Below are 17,689 nucleotides of genomic sequence, written 5' to 3'. Positions count from 1 at the left end.
CATCGATTTGTTGTTCAACTTATTTATGCATTCATTGGTTGTTTTTTTATGTGCCCTGATTGGGGATCGAACCCACCACCTTGGCATAGCAGGAGAACGCTCTAACCAACTGAGTTACCCAACTAGGGCCTATAAATATTTTTAAAATATTAATACCAAGAGGTATTATTCCAAATGCACAATTTGCTTAAATTTTGAGAGAAGATAACCTCGAGGACATGCCTTGTTCTTTCTTCAATCTACGCTCAGTGCAGTGGGTGGGAATTCAAGCAGCACTGCTCTGATGTCCCAAACTCTCAGCCTGTCTCTCCTAGCTTGAGGGAGGAGTGCCCCCACCTCCACTCTCCCGGGCACCTAGCAAATTACTCAGTCCCTGTAATGTGCTGGAACCCATCTTCTTTGGCTGGTGTAAATGATCAGGTGCGAGAGTGGACGTGCTATATCCCAGCTCCCCTTCATCTTTCAGTTTGCACTGACCTCACCTGAAGGACTAACTAAAACAGCTAGGTCATTTTCAAACCAGGTTTTGTCACAGCACAGTCCCCTGGGAAGTCCTGTCAAATTAGCAGCAGATCACTCAGCTGCAAAGCAAGCAAGGTTGTCAATCACACAGAAGAAAACTAGTCTGACAGTAAGGCACCAAACTTGAGAGGCCCGACTGATGTCCAAATCAGCTGCCTTCCAAACCCACCCTCTTTACATGCGGCATCACAAAGCCAGTTCAGATTACCCCACGGGAGAGCTCTGGGTACGTGAGTGTGGACTCCTCAGAAGGAGCCAGCCCAGTACGGGCGGTCTGCCAGGAATGCAGGGAGTGGGGGAGGCAACAGATGAATACTTACTTTTCAGCAACTAGCCTTTAAACAAAACTCTGAGTGGCCTTGCTGAATAGTATTACAGATGTTGAATTGTGACAGTGAGCCGCAACCTCCAAATGCAATATTTAATACAAGAGACAGAATATCAAACTATATTTACTGTTTACAGTAGTAAAGGACAACAAAGAATGTACAAATTGTGAACAAACAGCAGAGCCAGCAGACACCACATCCACACCCCAACAGCAAAACACAAAGGAAAGGCAAGATTCCGGGCAAGCAAGAGATGATGGTCCAGGTCGCACTGTCCAGGTACCAGGAGGCAGAGCAGGGCCATCAGGCAGCAGGGGTTCCATACAGAAGGGCAGGAGGAGAACTGAAGGTTTAATAGGTATAGGTTCCAAAATGTTTCACAGAAATGAAATCACAGCTAATGTCAGGAAAGCGGCAGAGCACATCCGTGAGAACAACATGAAATCATCTTTGCACAGGGCCCATCTGTAACCACACTTGAAGTAGCTCTTTGACACACAAAAGTCACTGCAAAATCAGCAATACTTAATCGTACTTTGTTATATAGAAACCATAATTATTCATCAGAGCAAATACTGGAAGAAATCTGAGGCCACAGTACTACTGCCAAGTGAGAAACATGGCAATTGCTTTCCTCTATTAAAAGGGGACCCCTGAAACTAATACAAAATAATATTGAATATAAACTGTAATTGAAAAATTTTTAAAAAAAGAAGGGGAAAAGCCAATTTCTGCTGCACCCTGCTTTGCCCATGCACCATCAGGGGCCCCGGGCCTGCCCCTGCCCAAGGGGAGCTAGAGGAACAGAGTGCCCAGGCCCGTGCTACTGAGGGGCTCAGTTACTTTTCACCTTTAAAAAAGCATTCCAGTATTCTCCCTTCAACTTTACCATATTCTCACAAAACTTAAACTTGCAATATTTAGCATTGAAAGACCCTACAAGACAGTAAATGGACCTACAAGAAACAGTAAGTGGAAGTTTGTCTCCCCACAATGCCCCCAAAACGGCCCACAGAAGCACCCCCACTTTGATGATGTGAGCTCTCTACAATGGAATACGCAGGGGGATTTACTCAATACCTGGGATAAGATCCCTGTCTAGACTAAAAAGGGACATTCACACAATAAGCTTCAGGGAAATGTTGTAAGAGGGGAAAGACAAAAATGAGAGCAAAAGCAAACCCCCAAAACCTTGCAACTCATTTTCCTAAACAAACATGACACTGGCTGGCCCGGTTCAGGTAAGGATTCGTCCCTGCAGACAGTTTTGAGTTGCACCCGCAGTATGTCAGAGAGGAAAGGAATTTTTGTGGATGTCCTTGGTTCCTGCAGACTCCTTAGTGATTGGCATGGTCACGTGTTCACTATTCAACAGCAAATGCAAGGACAGTGACAAAGTGGGCCGGTCCCTCTACAGACCACATCCCAAGAGGCAGCCAGTCGCCCGTGAGCCTCCTGTTTGCTGCTGGAACACATCAATGGTATCTTCATCCTCCATCTCCAACTGGCAGGGTCGACATGACAGGCACAGTGAGAGAGGGGAAATCTGTTAGTTTTCTCGCCATCACAGGAACAAAAACTGTTCAAATGAACACACATGTCCACTGCACTGTCTCCCTCGCACCGGTGCACAACACCCCACCACACCTTTGCTCTGTGGGTTGCTCCGGGGTTGCTAGGGCATATCAGGGAGAAGAGGCTTTGTTTAGAATTTCCAATAAGCTACTATTCTGCAACCTTCCCCTAACAAAATTCACAAAAGTATATTCAAAACTAACTTTAAGTGACAGAAAAACTAGGTCTCATTAAAAAATGAACAAGTATCTAAAATTGTTACTGAAAATTACACAAAATCAGATCCCAATTAGGAGCCCCTGCTCCCCGTCCCTTCCCTTCAAGACCAGGCCAGAGATGGGCAAAAGCTCCCCACCTGCTGCTCCTGACACCACGGGAATGGACATCTGCCCTGATCTTTGTCCATTCTCGGGACAAAAGAACTTCTGCCAAATCACAGAGACTAAACAGGGCTGGAGGCAGTAACATTTCCCAGAAACGTTCTCAAAAACAGGGAAGTAGGTCCGGGTGAGTGGGCCCTGTGCTGCTGTGGACACTTCCTGAACGGGAGCCAGAGTGACAGGCCAAGAGCGTTCCAGCCCCCACCCCAGTGCAAGCCCCCAGAAACCCTCACAAAGCCAACCACCACCTCAGCAGCAGAGTTCCTCCACTGAGCAGAAATACGTAGCTCTTTTACATGTGCCAGCCCAATGGGTTCTGCCTCTGTGAAGGGCAAGACTGAGTGAGACCCCAATAGTAGGTGACTCGGGATCACAGGTCATCCAGCTGATGAATGACAAGAACCAGACTGAACCTCGGCCTCCAACTCCATCCGAAACTTTTCACTGTTGGGCCATGCAATGCAACATGCTGGGCCGACACTGAGACTGTTTGTTGGGGGGGGTGGGGGGGTGGGGGGGGGGGGGTGTCACGGGCTTAGCAAAAGCTAACTCCTGACCGATAATGAAGGGGTACACACTACTTTCCATCCATACCCCTATGCACAAATGCTTACAGGGCACAGGAAGCAAGCCAGTAAGTTAGCCACAAATTGACTAACACTACAAATTCCATGTCCAGACCACCAGGGGGTGTGAGTGCATCTACCCATCTTGTCTGGACCCCTTTGGTAAGCCCCCAACCCGCCCGCTGCACCTCCCAGCCTGGAGGAGGATGTCCAACAAAGGGCATCATTCTCTTTTGAAACACTGAACTGCCCAATTAATATGTTAAATACTCTAATAACTAAGAACATTTAAAAAAGTAAGGTATCCCATATGAACACCCATCAGTAGCTCCCCAACAAGAATATTTCAAACAGCTATTAGTCAAATGCAGGTTGAAATGGACTAAAGATGTGGAAGCTGCTTTCATACCTGGGCCGGGGTGTCTGCTTCATTAATTGGCTGCCCATCAAACCTGAATCTAATCTGTCTCATTGACAAGCCCTGAAAAGAAAAGGCAAATATAATTAAATATTTCTAGGTTATGAATTAATTCAAAAACATCAAATACTTACACCAAAATACCAAGATTCTGACCAGAGGATATTTTTCCATTGATTTTTAGAGAGAATGGAAGGGAGAGGGAGAGACAGAGAGAAACATCCATGTGAGAGAGACACATCGATTGGTTGCCTCCTGCACGCACACTGACCAGGTCCGTGCCCTTGACCGAATGGCACCTTGCACCTTCAATCCATGGGCTGACGCTCTATCCACTGAGCCAAATTGCCTAAGGCCAAAAACCGTTTTTTCATTTAATGGGTCCTCAGGTTGTACAGGCCCCATACATGCTGCAGAAGCAAACACAGTTCTTTGCTGAGTAGCACACTTTAATTAAACCAGGATTCAGTGAATTTCAAGAATAAAGTTTCAAGGCACTTGAGTTCCCCTTTAAAAAAATGTCACAAACTTGAAGAATATACTTTAGAATTAATATACCTACAAAAACTGGATATGTTAGAATAATTTTTTTAAAGTAATATAAAATATCTTTGCTTAAAATGCTTTAAAACTATCAAAAATATGTCAAGGAATAAGAGTTTATCAAAAATTAGCACGAAATCATTTCTTGAAAAGCACATAAAATGTTTAGAAATTAAAATTAGAAATTCAATGACAGCTGAAACAGCAGATCGGACACAGCTGAAAAGAGACTTTGTGAAGCGAATAACAGGGCTAAAGGAATAACTAGAATGCAAGTCAATAGATACAGACATAAAAAATATGAAATAGAACATGGACTGAGGATTCTGAATGTGCAGATGGATGATCCAGTGGATTATAAACCTACTGATGGGCCTACAATGCATTTAATGTGAGGCCAACACCAGCACCTTCAGAAACTACTGTTCTAGCGACTTATAGCTCCAGGCACCTGCCCCTACTGGTCCCTCTCAATACCCTCCAGAAGCCAAGAGGATTTCTAAACTGCTGGCACCACCACCCAGGTGACAAAGGCATTTGACAAGAAGACTGCACGAAACTGGAAGCAGTCCCGATGGCTGTGGCCTTGAGAAAGGCAGGAGGAAAGGCATTTTCCATCTAAAAAGGAGCGCGTGCAGACTTTCTGCATCCGGAGGGAATGGTAAACATGGTCAGGGTGCAAAGACATTGCCCTTTTAAAAGCAGCTCTGATTTTGCTTAAACAGGAGAGATGGGATTAAAACATGCATCTCGGCTCCTCCTGAAACCCTGCTGAAAAGACATAAAAAATAAAAAAGATGCCCTGGCCAGCGTGGTTCAGTTAGTTAAGCGTCGTCCTGTGCACCAAAAGGTTGCCACTTACATTGCCAGTCAGGGCACATACCCGGGTTTCGGGTTCAATCCTCAGTTGGAGTACATGCCGGAGGCAACCGATCTGTCTCTCTCTCTCTCTCGCATCAATGTTTCTCTCTCTCTTCTCCTTTCCTCTCTCTCTAAAAAAATCAATAAAGAAATTAAAAAGGCAGTCAGCAGGACAAAGAAGAGGGGACGAGCCAGCAGAAAAAAGGTGCAACTGATGGGCTGGAAGTTCCAAAGCCCGGATGCTGGACCCCAAGGTCTAGGTGGGAAGGGGGACAACAAGATGCAGCCCTGAGAGGGGAGGGGCAGGCACAGACGGTCTGGGAGGCAGAGGTGCAGCAGGCAGCTGATTTTGGATGATGCCTAGAAGTTCCTATCAGACCCCAAGTCAGGGCTGCCAACTCCAAGAGGCCAGAAGCTGTGCCGTCCACAGGCAGAGGGAGCTCCGGGCTGGAGTGAAACAGTGAGGAGCAGCACGCACACCCAGAACTCCTTGGGGAAAAGGACAGGGCACCTATCACACCAGAGCTGTGAGGTCCCTCACCCACTGAGTGAGGGGCCCAGGTGGAGGGGATAGGCCCAGGACCAAAGGTGAGTCCATGGAGCATGGTGAGAGCAAAACAGACGCAGGGATGAAGCACAAATGCATTTGAGCTGTAAGTTCATGACACTAACACAAATAATCACAACTGAAAAGGCTCAATTTAACCGGTCACTGTGGGAGGACGCAAGTGAGTCAGCTCATTACTTTGAAAACTGGTAAGTAAAGGGGAAGAATCAAGCATTTTGTGGAAACCAAACTGTGATGAGGGATGTGTCTCCACAGCGTTTTCCAGCTACCGTGTGAAGGAGCCATGGAACTGCACTCAAATTCCCTGTTCTGCAATCTCTCAGGAAGGAAGCCGCTTAAACACTGATCCAAGAGCAGACAGGTGGTCACACTCCACCCCCAGAGGAAGAGGCAGCATTGTGCCTGGCCTGCTGAAGCAAGAGCTGATGGGCACAACCTAGAGATAAAGAGGGCTGAAGAGAGAAGGCCACCAAGGAGTGCACACACTTGTGCAGACACACATACATGCACACACACAAATATGCATGCACACGTGCACACCTATGCACACATGTGCAGACACACATGCACACTTCCAGGACAGTGGAGCCCTGAACAGCCTGGACATGGGGTGACAGCAGAGTCCCACCCAGCCCATAGGCACACCTGCCGCTCGCAGTAGGCCTTCATCAGCTTGCTCAGTGGGGTGTGTCTCTTAATCTTGAACTGGACCACGGAGCCATCTTGCCCGGCCACTTTCAGGTTGATGTGGTCATTCTCTGTCTTCACTCCCTCCTGCAAGAGACATGACATTGGGCCTCAACACCGTGTCCCAAAATAACCACTTTTAAAGGGCACATCTTTAGGTAATTGCTGGAGGTTTTTTTTGTTTAAGTCATTAAAAAGCAACCTAATTCTGAAAACTCTCCAGCAATCCAGTCACTCATGTGATGGTTTTATTTTTACACAGAAATTATTTTTAACTTCTACTTGTTAAGCATCCATGTGTAAGGAAATGCAATGCAAATCTACAGAGTTCATAGATTGGTAATTCAAAGAAAAAAAATCTGTTCAATAAATCTAGAAGAAACTAAAGTCCACGTCTGCCACAGATGACTCTGTGAAGCCAGAGGGACAGCACGGTATGCCCATCCTCCTGGGGGAGTGGACTGTGCAGCAGCACCTTCCACCTTCTAGCTGCCGATGCGTGTAGTTCAATCAGCCCCATCTGGTCAGGGACACTCACAGTACTTTATCTTACGGAATTCCTGGCTCACCCACAGCTCCTGAGCAACCACACATGGAATGGATGCCACAAGTCTGTGTCCTGCAGCAGCAGCTCAGTCTGAGAAGCATTTCCTAAGAACCAGAGTGATGTGCCCGCAGGGTGCAGCGCCAGTGAGGGTCCTGCAGTCACAGAGCCACCTCATTTATCTGGCACTAACTGTTTGGGAATAAAGAGTTTATCTTTGAACAAAATGATGAAACTGACCAGAGTCAACCTGAAAATAAAGATTTGATGGAACGCAAAGGGATTCTGTACTTTCTCCAGCTGACACACATGCTCCCTTGTTGGCGCATCCCCAGAAGAGCTGACCACCACAGGGCTCCTGGCCAGGGCTGCTGGCTTTGTGGAGGAGTCATAGCGCTCTCCTTCCCTCCCAGCTGGGAGGGCTGGGGCCCTGGCTCCCCCTCGCCATGTCACCAGCTGTCCTAACAGAAGGGACTGGGAGGCAGGCAGTCACATCCCACACTCTGGTTGGAAACTCTGAGTGGGGTGCCGCTCTTTCTAGGGAGCTCGGGATGGCCCGAGAAGCGGCCCTAGGAGGCACGACCCCAGCAAGAAGCCTGAAGGTCATCCTGGGTTGGTGCTTACCCCACCGCAGCCCTGGGCGGCAACCTGGCCAGGCACCACTCAAGCCCTCTCTGCAATGTGGACTCGTGTAGGCCAACCCGGTGACACAAGTGGGGGGTGCTCAGGAACCCAGGCCAGGATGGACTGAGGGTCCCTCTAGCACACCTTCATTCCCCAGATATTAAGGATACATTTGCTTCTTTGTTCAAATTAAGGTTTTGTTTTGGAGTAATTATGCATTTATAGAGAAATTGCAAAACGGACATGGAGAGAACTCTGGCACACCTCTCACCTGTCTTCCCAATGTTAGCATCTCACACCCAAGGTACATGTCACACTAAGAAGCCAGTGCTGGCACACCACTAGCAATGAAACTCCACTCCAAGCTTTGTTGCTATTTCACCAGTTTTCCCATGAATGTCCTTTTCCTGTTCCAGGATCCAATCCAGGGTACCACACTGTGCTGAGAGATATTTTCCCAATGTTTTATTGTGTTAAAAAACACATAACATAAAATTTACCATTTTAGCCGAACCGGTTTGGCTCAGTGGATAGAGCGTCGGCCTGCGGACTGAAGGGTCCCAGGTTCGATTCGGTCAAGGGCATGTACCTTGGTTGCGGGCACATCCCCACTGGGGGCGTGCAGGAGGCAGCTGATCGATCTCTCTCATTGATGTTTCTAACTCTCTATCCCTCTCCCTTCTTCTCTGTAAAAAATCAATAAAATATTAAAAAAAAATTTACCATTTTAACCATTTTCAGTGGTATTAAATACATCCATAATGTTGTGCGGCCATCATCCATCTTCAGAACTCTTCATTTTGTAAAACTGAAACTCTGTCCCCACAAAACACTAACTCCCCTCCTCAGCCCCTGGCACCCACCCTCTACTTCTGTCTGAATCTGATGACTCCAGATCCCTCATTCAAGTAGAATCATACAGTGTTTGCCTTTTTGTGACTAGCTTATTTAACTTAGCATGTCTTCAACGTTCATCCATGTCACAGCATATGTCAGAATTTCTTTCCTTTATAAGGCTGAATAACATCCCATTGTATGGATGGACCACATTTTGTATGTCTACCCATCCATCAATGGATGCTTGGGTTGCTTCCACATTTTAACTATAGTGAATAATGCTGCAGTGAACATGAGTGTACAAATATCTCTTGAGACCCTGCTTTAAATTATTTTGAGTATGTACCCAGAAGGGGAATTGTAGTTCTATATTAATTTTTTGAGGAACCTCCACACTGTTTTCCCAACTGCTGCACCATTTTACATTCCAACCAAAAGTGCATGAGGATTCCAATTGCTCCATGTCCTCACCAACACCTGTGGTTTTCTATTTTGTTTTTTATAGTAACCATCCCAATGGTTGTGAGTTTGATGACTTGCAATTCCCCAATGATTGGTGATGTTAAGCGTCTTTTCATGTCCTTATTGACCATTTGTTTTGTTTTTTACGTTTTATTTACTGATTTTAGAAAAAGAGAGGGAGGGAGAGGGAGAAAGAGAGAAAAACATTAATTTGTTGTTCTACTTATTTATGCATTCACTGGTTAATTCTTACATGTGCCCTCACCAGAGGTGGAACCCACAACCTTGGCCTATCAGGATGACACTCCCATCAACTGAGCTACCAGCCAGGCTCTTATTGATCATCTGTCTATCTTCTTTTGAGAAATGTCTATTCAAGTCCTTTGCCCATTTTGGAATGGGTTTTTTTTTTCCAGTTGTTGAGTTTTAGAAGTTCACTATATATTCCAAATACTAATCCCTTATTACATATATGATTTGCACATATCGTCTCCCCTTCTCAGGTTGCCTTTTTACTGTCGATAGTATCCTCTGATGCACAAAATTTCTGTAATTTTCAAAGTCCGAGTTTGTCTGTTTTTACTCTTGTTGCCTGTGCCTATGGCATCATATCCAAGAAATCACTGCCATACTCAATGCTGTCAAGCTTTTGTCCTGTTTTCTCCTAAGAGTTTTATGGTGTAGGGCTTACATTTAAGTCCTTGACCCATTTTAATTTTTTATGTGGTGTTACAAAGGGTCCAACTTAATTCTTCTGCATGTGGACAGAGGAAATATTTATTTTTATAATGAAAAAACATGATTTGTTCAAACAAACAGATGCAAGAACCAAAACACAAAACAAACAGAAACACAGAATCACAGGGCAGCAGCTGCAGACCAGGCAAAGGCAGGCAGCAGGACTGGGCAGGAGGCCTCACCATGAGCAATGGGGGCACCAGCTCCCTCAGGGAGCACGTGCAGCCAGGAAAAGCCCCAGGTACCTCTCTCCTCCGAAGGAGGGTCACCAAGCGCAATGGCCTGTACCAGAGGCCGGTGAACTCCTAATAAACAAGGAGTAGAAGAAATACAAAACTAGAAATAACGACCACGATTTACTGCAGTCAGTTCCTGACTCAGCTAGGCAGGGAGCGAGAAGCTGCTTTCCCAGCTGACCCACAAGATCTTCCTTTCGCCAGCATGACGGCCTGGGAATGTGCCTGCCCCTCCTCGCCAAGTCCAGAGCAGAGGGCCCCTCAGCAGGCACAAAGGGCACTGCACACTGTTTAGTCATGTTGGACACAGTTCAAACAAGTTTATTCAACTGAAAGGACCATGGAAGTTGACCATGTGGGAGAGTGAAGTTTAAACCCACTGGAGAAATGAGTATAGTGTGTACCTCATTGTATGTAAACTTCAGTAAGAGGAAGCCACCCAGAAAACAAAGAAAGGCATTTATATTTGGCCAAATGACCAGGCTGAGAGGAGTGGTATAAAAAGCTGAGTAGGAACCAAAATGTACAAAGCAAAGGCGGCTCCAAGTGCAGTGCAATCTTGACTCAAGGCAGGGCAGGGAGGGGGCTGGCTTCCACCCTCAGCCAGTGGGCACACGCCTTGTTTACTTAAACACTTAAACGAGGCATGCCTGCGAGTGTGACATGCTTGAGGGCTGCAAGCTCTAGTACCAGGCTGGTATCAGAGGAAGCCTGTGTGCAAAGCATTCAACTCAACAGCAGATCTTCCTCTTGGTCAATAAACAAACTCTGACAGTGCAGACCAAAAGCTTTGGAAACATCCTTTCTATCCTATATAATAAAAGAGTAACATGCCAATTGACCGAACTGCGGAACGACTGGTAGCTATAACACGCACTGACCACCAGGGGGCAGATGCTCAACACAGGAGCTGCCACCTGGTGGTCACTGGCTCCCACAGGGGAAGTGCTGCTCAGCCACAAGCCAGGCTGCCAACTGGCTAGTGCAGTGGCAGTGGCAGGAGCCTCTCCCACCTCCATGGCAGCGGTATGGATATCCAACTGCTGGACATCCTTAAGCCATCAATAGGACATCCCCCAAGGGCTGGCGGGCTGCGAAAGGGCACAGGCTGGGCTGAGGGACCCTCCCCTCCCAGTGCATGAATGTCGTACACCCGGCCTCTAGTGTTTTTAATAAGAGTAGTTAGCACAACAGCTGTGGACCTCCCCACAGACTGACAGCCAAAACCCTAGAGCAGCTGTTCTCAACCTGTGGGTTGCGAACCCTTTCGCGGTCGAACAACCATCCTGCATATCAGATATTTACATGACGATTCATAACAGTAGCAACATTACAGTTATGAAGTAGCAACAAAAATAATCTTATGGTTGGGTCACAACATGAGGAACTATATTTAAAGGGCCAGAGGTTGAGAACCACTGCCCTAGAGCGTCAATTTTCAACCAGTGCGCCACAAGAATTTTTAAAACATGCAATACCTGACTATTTAGTCAGGGGCACTGACCTCTTTTCCCTTAGATTGTCAAATAAAATGACAACAGCAAACCCAATAGCCATCTGGTGTGAATGAATCACAATTATACCTATTTTTTGGTCATTTTGGCAAAAAATGTATTTTTTGGTGTGCCGCAGAATTTTAGTAGTAAGTTTATGTGTACTATGAGATTTAAAAAAGGTTGAAAATCACTGTGCTAGGGCCGGGCTGGGTAGCTCAGTTGGTTGGCAAGTCGTCAGCATAGCCAAGGTTGCAAGTTAGGGTACACACCAATGAATGCGTAAATACATGGAACAACAAATCGATGTTTCTCTCTCTCTCCCTAAAAGCAATAAATAAATAAATAAAATTTTAAAGAAGCCCTGGGGGGGGTGGGGGGAGTCCTAAAAAGAAAAAATAAGTAGAAAATTAAAAAAAGAAGCCCTGCCAGAGGTTAGAGCATCAGCCTCCCTACTGAAGGGTCGGGGATCGACTTCCAGTCGAGGGTTGAAAGGTTCCATCAGGCCTGGTTGGGGCGTGTGCGGGAGGCAACCAATCCATGTGTCTCTCTCACACCGATGTTTCTTTCTCTCCCTCCTTCCCTCTAAAAATCAATGGAAAAACTATCTTCTGTTGAGGATTAACAACAAAACAAAACATAAAATCGCTGTCCTAGAGAAGTGCACACCAGGGGGCGCCATAGGGACCGGTGGGTACAGCGATAGAGGCCGGGCGGGCGCACCCTGGGGGACAGCAGAGGAGAGTGGGCGCACAGCACCGGGCGGGCGCACCCTGGGGGACAGCAGAGGACAGTGGGCGCACAGCGCCGGTCGGGCGCACCCTGGGGGACAGCAGAGGACAGTGGGTGCACAGCGCCGGGCGGGGGGCGGAACGGCAGGCGGAGGGCTGCATGGTAAAGGTGGCAGCGCGCGCACAGACCAGGCTACACACCGCCCGGAGGATCGCAGACGTGCTTCCCACAGCGAGGGGCGTAGTGGGGGTCGGCCCCCGCGATGGAGGAGGTCTTACGGGGGGGGGGGGGGGGGGCGGTCCCCAAGAGGGGTCATGGCGGGAACGGGAGAGTGTGTCCGAAATCCCCGCAACTAGGGTCCGAACGGGAAGAGGGTAGAGTCCCCGGCGGGAGACTCCCGGGAGAGGGAGTCTGGATGCGGCCGGGAGGTCCCGAAGACGACGTGTCCCGGCGGGTAAGGGGCGGCAGTTGCGGGGACCAGGGCAAGGAGGGTCCCGACAAGGGGTCGCCTCGCTCCACCTCGGAGCTCCGCGTAGGCTCCGCGGATCCGAGCCGGGGAAGCGGGGCGAGAGGTCCAGCTGCGCGCGGGGAACAGGGGGAAGCAGTGGAGACCCGCGCGAGCACTTGGGGCGGAGCCTAAGTCGGGGTGGGAGCGGCTGGGGCGCGGGGGCGGGGCCTAAGCGAAGGGCGGAGCGGCTTGGGTCGTGGGGGCGGAGCCTGGGCCGGGGCAGGGCGGAGCCTGGCCGGGCGGGGGGGAGGGGAGCCCAGCGGCGCGACTGCGGGGGGAGGGGCGGGAGGCCCGGGCGCAGGGAGGCCCAGCCGGCGCCGCGGTGCCTGGCCTCGGAGGCCGCGCGGAGCCGCGGAGAGCGCCCAATACGCGGAGGGGGCTACAGGGGGCGGCGCGGGCGGGGGTCGAGCGCGGAGCCCGGCCCGCGCCCACCGGCCCTTACCTTGGGCTTCTCCTCGGACATGGCTGCGCGCGGTTGCGGGTGGTGGGGCGGCGGCAGGGAATTAGGCAGCGCGGGAGCGGGCGAGTCACGCTCTCAGCCCGCCGCTCTCCCGCCGCAACTGCTCGCGGGGCCGCGCTTTGCCCCCCAAATCCTGGCGCGCCAGTTGGCCGACGCGAGGTCACGTGGCGAGCGCGCGTGCACGACGCGCGCGCCCGGGGCATGGAGCGCGCGCCCGGTCGGGCCGAGGTTCCCGGCGATTGGGAATGCGTCACGGGGCGGGGCCCCGCGCCATCCCCGCGCCCTGACACCGGGGGGCGCTCAGGCACTGAGGGGTGGGGGTAGGGCGCGCTGGGACCTCCGGGGGCCTCGGGGCATGCAGGGCGGGGTCGTCCCGGACGCGGAGCTGGGGAGGGTTCGGGGAGGGAAGTGGCCTACAAAGAGGTAGGCCTTGAGGCCGGGCCAGGTGCGCAGTCGGGAGCCAGGGCAGGCGCACTATCTTGGGGTCCCCCGGCCAGGGTGCTTCCTGGAAAAGGTGCCCTCGCCCAGGTGCCAAACGCCAGGACACGAAGGACTGCAGAGGGAACCGAGAGGGCGGGTCAAGGCTGACCCTCCTGCGGCTCCGTCCACCGAGGACACTGCGTTTGTTCACTGTGAAGCCCACACAAGCTCAAGTCTGGCCTTCACCCCGAGCTGCAGGTGGACAGAGGCATAAGCAAGGATTGGGGGTGTAGAGTGTCCTTCTCTGTCCACTGCTCACTCTGACCTTAGTCCGGCTTCCCTCTGAGGCTTCCTCTTCTCCTGTTGGCTCGTCCCCATTTGAGGCTTCCGAACCTGGCAAGTGAAAGCTGAGCATCTGGGGGAGGTGGTGCGATGGGTGAAGGAGATCCTCTTGTGACTATTTTGCTAACTTTTCTGGAGTGCACACCCTGCACCAGATGCTAGTACATACTCTGCACCCAATCCTCACAGCAGCCCATTTCACAGGTGAGGAAATGGAGGTGCTCAGAGGGTAAATTCCATACCTGAGGCCCCAGAGTGTGTAGGCAGACACATGGTCATTGAGGGTGACCAGTGTGCCCTACACCGATCAGGGCAAACCCAGGGTTAGACCCCCCGCCAAGATGGACCAGGTGGGTGCTCAGGTGGACACTAGAAATGTGCTGGGGAAGAGGGGCCACAGTCAGGAGGTCCTTTCAGTACTTTGGGATGCACGTTCTTAGAAAGCCCTGGCTCTTCCTATTCTCCCTGCCTGTAATCCTAATGCTCTCAGGAGAAATGGGCCAGTGGTGGCCAACATTTATCACTCAGAGTGTGCCAAGCATGGTACCGAGCTTGCATCATCCCATTAAAACCTCCAAAAATTAGTCGTGATCCCTATGTTGTCAGTTGGGAAACTAAGGTTTAGTGAGAGGGTGGACTGCACAGGATCAGGCAGCTAGGAAATAGCAGGGCCTGGGTTTGAATTTAAGTGACAGAACCACTTCCAGCCTAAGACCAAGCCAACTGGGTTCCACTCATTTCCTGTTAACATCTCTAGGCCATAGAGCCAAGTTTTCATGGTCTCTAATTTCACAAACCGCCTTGACTCTTAAAAATACAATTTCTTGGCCAGAGATACATTTAGGAGAGGGGAACGGGGTTCCCCAAAATGGAATTGTCCTGTCACAGGTTGACAGAGTCTCTCCGTGAAAGGTAGTCAGAGCCAACCTCCCCTCTCAGCCAGGTCCAAGGGTGTGGTCCCTTTCACCCTGGAATCTGGACTGTGGCCCTCCTCTGCCAGAGGATCCCTAGGTAGAATGGCCAACGCAAGCTGTGCTTCCAGGAGAGGGGAGCCTTCAGGAACCAGCCCCTTCCAAGACAGCGATGGACAATGGGAATCAAGCCCCAAATTGTTGGCTATGGTGTGACTTTGGGTAGCAGTGTTCGGATCCATCAACAACTCTAAGACAGTATCAATTACAAAATATAACATCGTATGTGCTACATACACATTAAACTATTATGGATGGAAGACACATCCTGGCTTTAGACTTAATGTGTGAAAAATATATAATTTAGAACTGATACAGTATCTAAATGTGTTACAATAAGAAATTAGACTGTGGCCCACTCATGTAATGAAAGGTTATGTACATATTTTAAATATATAAAAAAAAACAAAGAGTAGTTGATAACAGGAAAAGATGCTCATATGATGTTTTTTAAAGCAAATTATAAAACTACTGTGGCCCTGACCGGTGTGGCTCAATTGGTTGGGCATCGCCCTGTGCATTGAAAGGTTGCTGGTTCAATTCCTGGTCAGGGCACGTGCCCAGGTTCTGGGCTCTATCCCCAGTAGGGAGCATACAGGAGGCAGCCGATCGATGTTGTGTAATCACATCAATGTTTCGCTCTCTCTCTCCCTTCCTCTCTCTCTCTCTAAATCAACAAAATATCTTTTTTTAAAAGAAAAAAAAAAACCTATTGTGGTTTTTGAACAACCAGAAAATCTGTATGAAATATTTTGAAAATCTGTTTGAAGAAATCAGGTAGCTACCAAAACAGAGAAAAATTTCTCTGAGGAGCAAAGATCCCAGAAAGAAAGGAAGTGATCTTTACCTTTGGGACATTTGGTGATTAGTATGGTGTATTATTCAGCGCAGGCTGCCATGACAAAATACCACAGACTAAGTTACTTACATAACAGACACTTTTGTTCTACAATTCTGGAGGCTGGAAGTTTGAGATCAAGGTACCAGCAGGGTTGATTTCAGGTGAAGCCTCTTTTTGGCCTGCAGATGGCCACTGCCTCCATGTGTCCTTTCCTCTGTGTGTGCATGGAGAGAGGGAGCATAAGAGAGAAAGAACGGAAGGAGGGAGGGTGAGAGATACATATAAGGCAGTCCGTAATGTATGCAATGGACAAGAAGTTAAGACACTGAGCACAGCTTTTGAGTCTCATAGAATGGAGGAGACAATAACTGGGCATGGCCAACAGCAGATAAATTGGTGGTGGAGGGATGGCTTTGATAAATAATCTGAACCTTGAGCTAAAGCACTGAGGCCTACAATAAAGAAGTAAGGCTGAGGTGTAAATAGATCAGTCCTCACAAAGACTGAAACTCCAGCATCCAGACAGCTCACTCCCAAACTGGAGTGAGCTGATTTGCTCTCCTTCCCATTACCAGCCTGAAGCAAAAGGAAATCTCTGGAGGAAAATGGCATCAGCCAGGGCCTCAAATTAACTAAAATATTATCATACACAGTATCCAGAATTGAATAAAAGTTTACAAAGAAAACTGAAGAATATATATATATATATATATATCCTTTAATATACTTATATATTAAATATATATATAAAACCCACAGGAGAATAGGCATTATCAGACACAGACTTGAAAGTCACTTTAAATAATGTATTCTAGGAAATAGATTACTTGATACAATTTCAGTAGAGAAGTGGAATCTATAAAAGAGAATCAAATATAAATTTGAAAACAAAAATACAATCATAGAAATTATGAAAAGATGTCAGTAGATGAGTTTAACAAATTAGACACAATAGAAGAGAAGATTATAAACTGGAAGATATGTCAAAAGAAAATATTCAGACTGATGCAAAGAGGGAAAGAAGTATGGAAGGTTATAAAAGGTCAAACATACTTGTAAAATGGAATCCCAGGATTGAAAAAAATATCCCAGAAGCAATATTTGAAAAGATAATAAAAGAGGATTTTTTAAAATTCACCAACGATAACACACCACAGATTACAGAGAAACTACTAACCCAAATCAGAATATATATAAGGAAAACTACACCTGCATATATGATAGTAAGGCTGCTGAAAACCAAAGACAAAGAGAATATCAGCCAGATATTTAAAGGAGAAACAAAAAGACTTACATCAGACTTTGCAATAGAGACATGGAAGCCAGATGACAATGGAATAACATCTACAAAATGCTGAAAGAAAATAACTACCAACATAAAGTTCTATAACAATTAAAATTTTGTACAAAAGTGAAATAAAGCAAATCATCAAGAATTCATTGCCAGAAAGCATGCAGTAAGGGGAATACTAAAAGAATATCTTCTGGCAGAGGTAAATTGATCCCAGATGGAAGCATAGAAATACAAGAGGTTTACTACCCAGCAACAGTATAATTAAGATTTTTTTAAGTTTTTGGTATTAAGTAATGAGTGCTTCTTCTTGCTAGTTTGCTTGTGTATCACTTCAAAAGGTGGTTGAACCTACATTAGGTGGCCAGAAGATAGATACTGAGAATACAAAAGGCTGACTATACTAAGAATATTGCTGAGTTCCTGGTGTGTGCATATATGAACATTATGATTAACAAACCAGATAAATGCCAAGATATAATTACATTTTATGTTGTAATTTAATCAACATGATACCAGTTCCTATCCTGCTTCTCACCAGACTGTCAGCAAACATACAATCCAATTCTCCTGACTTGTACTTCTACCATCATGTTTCACCTGTTTTGGTTGATTTTTATTGAAATAACACAAAAGAAGGAAGAGGACTAAAATAACAAAAAACTGACCAGAGCCAGCCTGAACCAAGATGGCATTGAATCTGACCTCCAGGAGACCTGAACCTCATTATACCCTAGTTAT

At 47.8% G+C, this 17,689-nt stretch overlaps 1 protein-coding gene across 1 annotated transcript; it reads right to left on the bottom strand.

Moving 5' to 3' along the window:
* Positions 1-958: 958 nt before the first annotated feature.
* Positions 959-13,225, bottom strand: LOC139004216 (small ubiquitin-related modifier 3). Its single transcript, XM_070407068.1, has 4 exons — positions 13,066-13,225; positions 6,408-6,536; positions 3,782-3,853; positions 959-2,355 (listed from the first exon to the last, which is right to left on the bottom strand). The coding sequence occupies exons 1-4, from the start codon at positions 13,084-13,086 to the stop codon at positions 2,263-2,265; spliced, it is 315 nt and encodes a 104-aa protein (XP_070263169.1). The 5' UTR covers positions 13,087-13,225; the 3' UTR covers positions 959-2,262.
* Positions 13,226-17,689: the final 4,464 nt, after the last annotated feature.

The sequence above is a fragment of the Myotis yumanensis genome, unplaced genomic scaffold, assembly GCF_028538775.1.
Source record: "Myotis yumanensis isolate MYYU_CA2020_CCGP unplaced genomic scaffold, mMyoYum1.0.hap1 SCAF_2, whole genome shotgun sequence".
In the NCBI taxonomy this organism is placed as follows: Eukaryota; Metazoa; Chordata; class Mammalia; order Chiroptera; family Vespertilionidae; genus Myotis; species Myotis yumanensis.
Note: the sequence above shows the minus strand (reverse complement) of the source record. Positions and strands in the feature narration are given on the sequence as shown.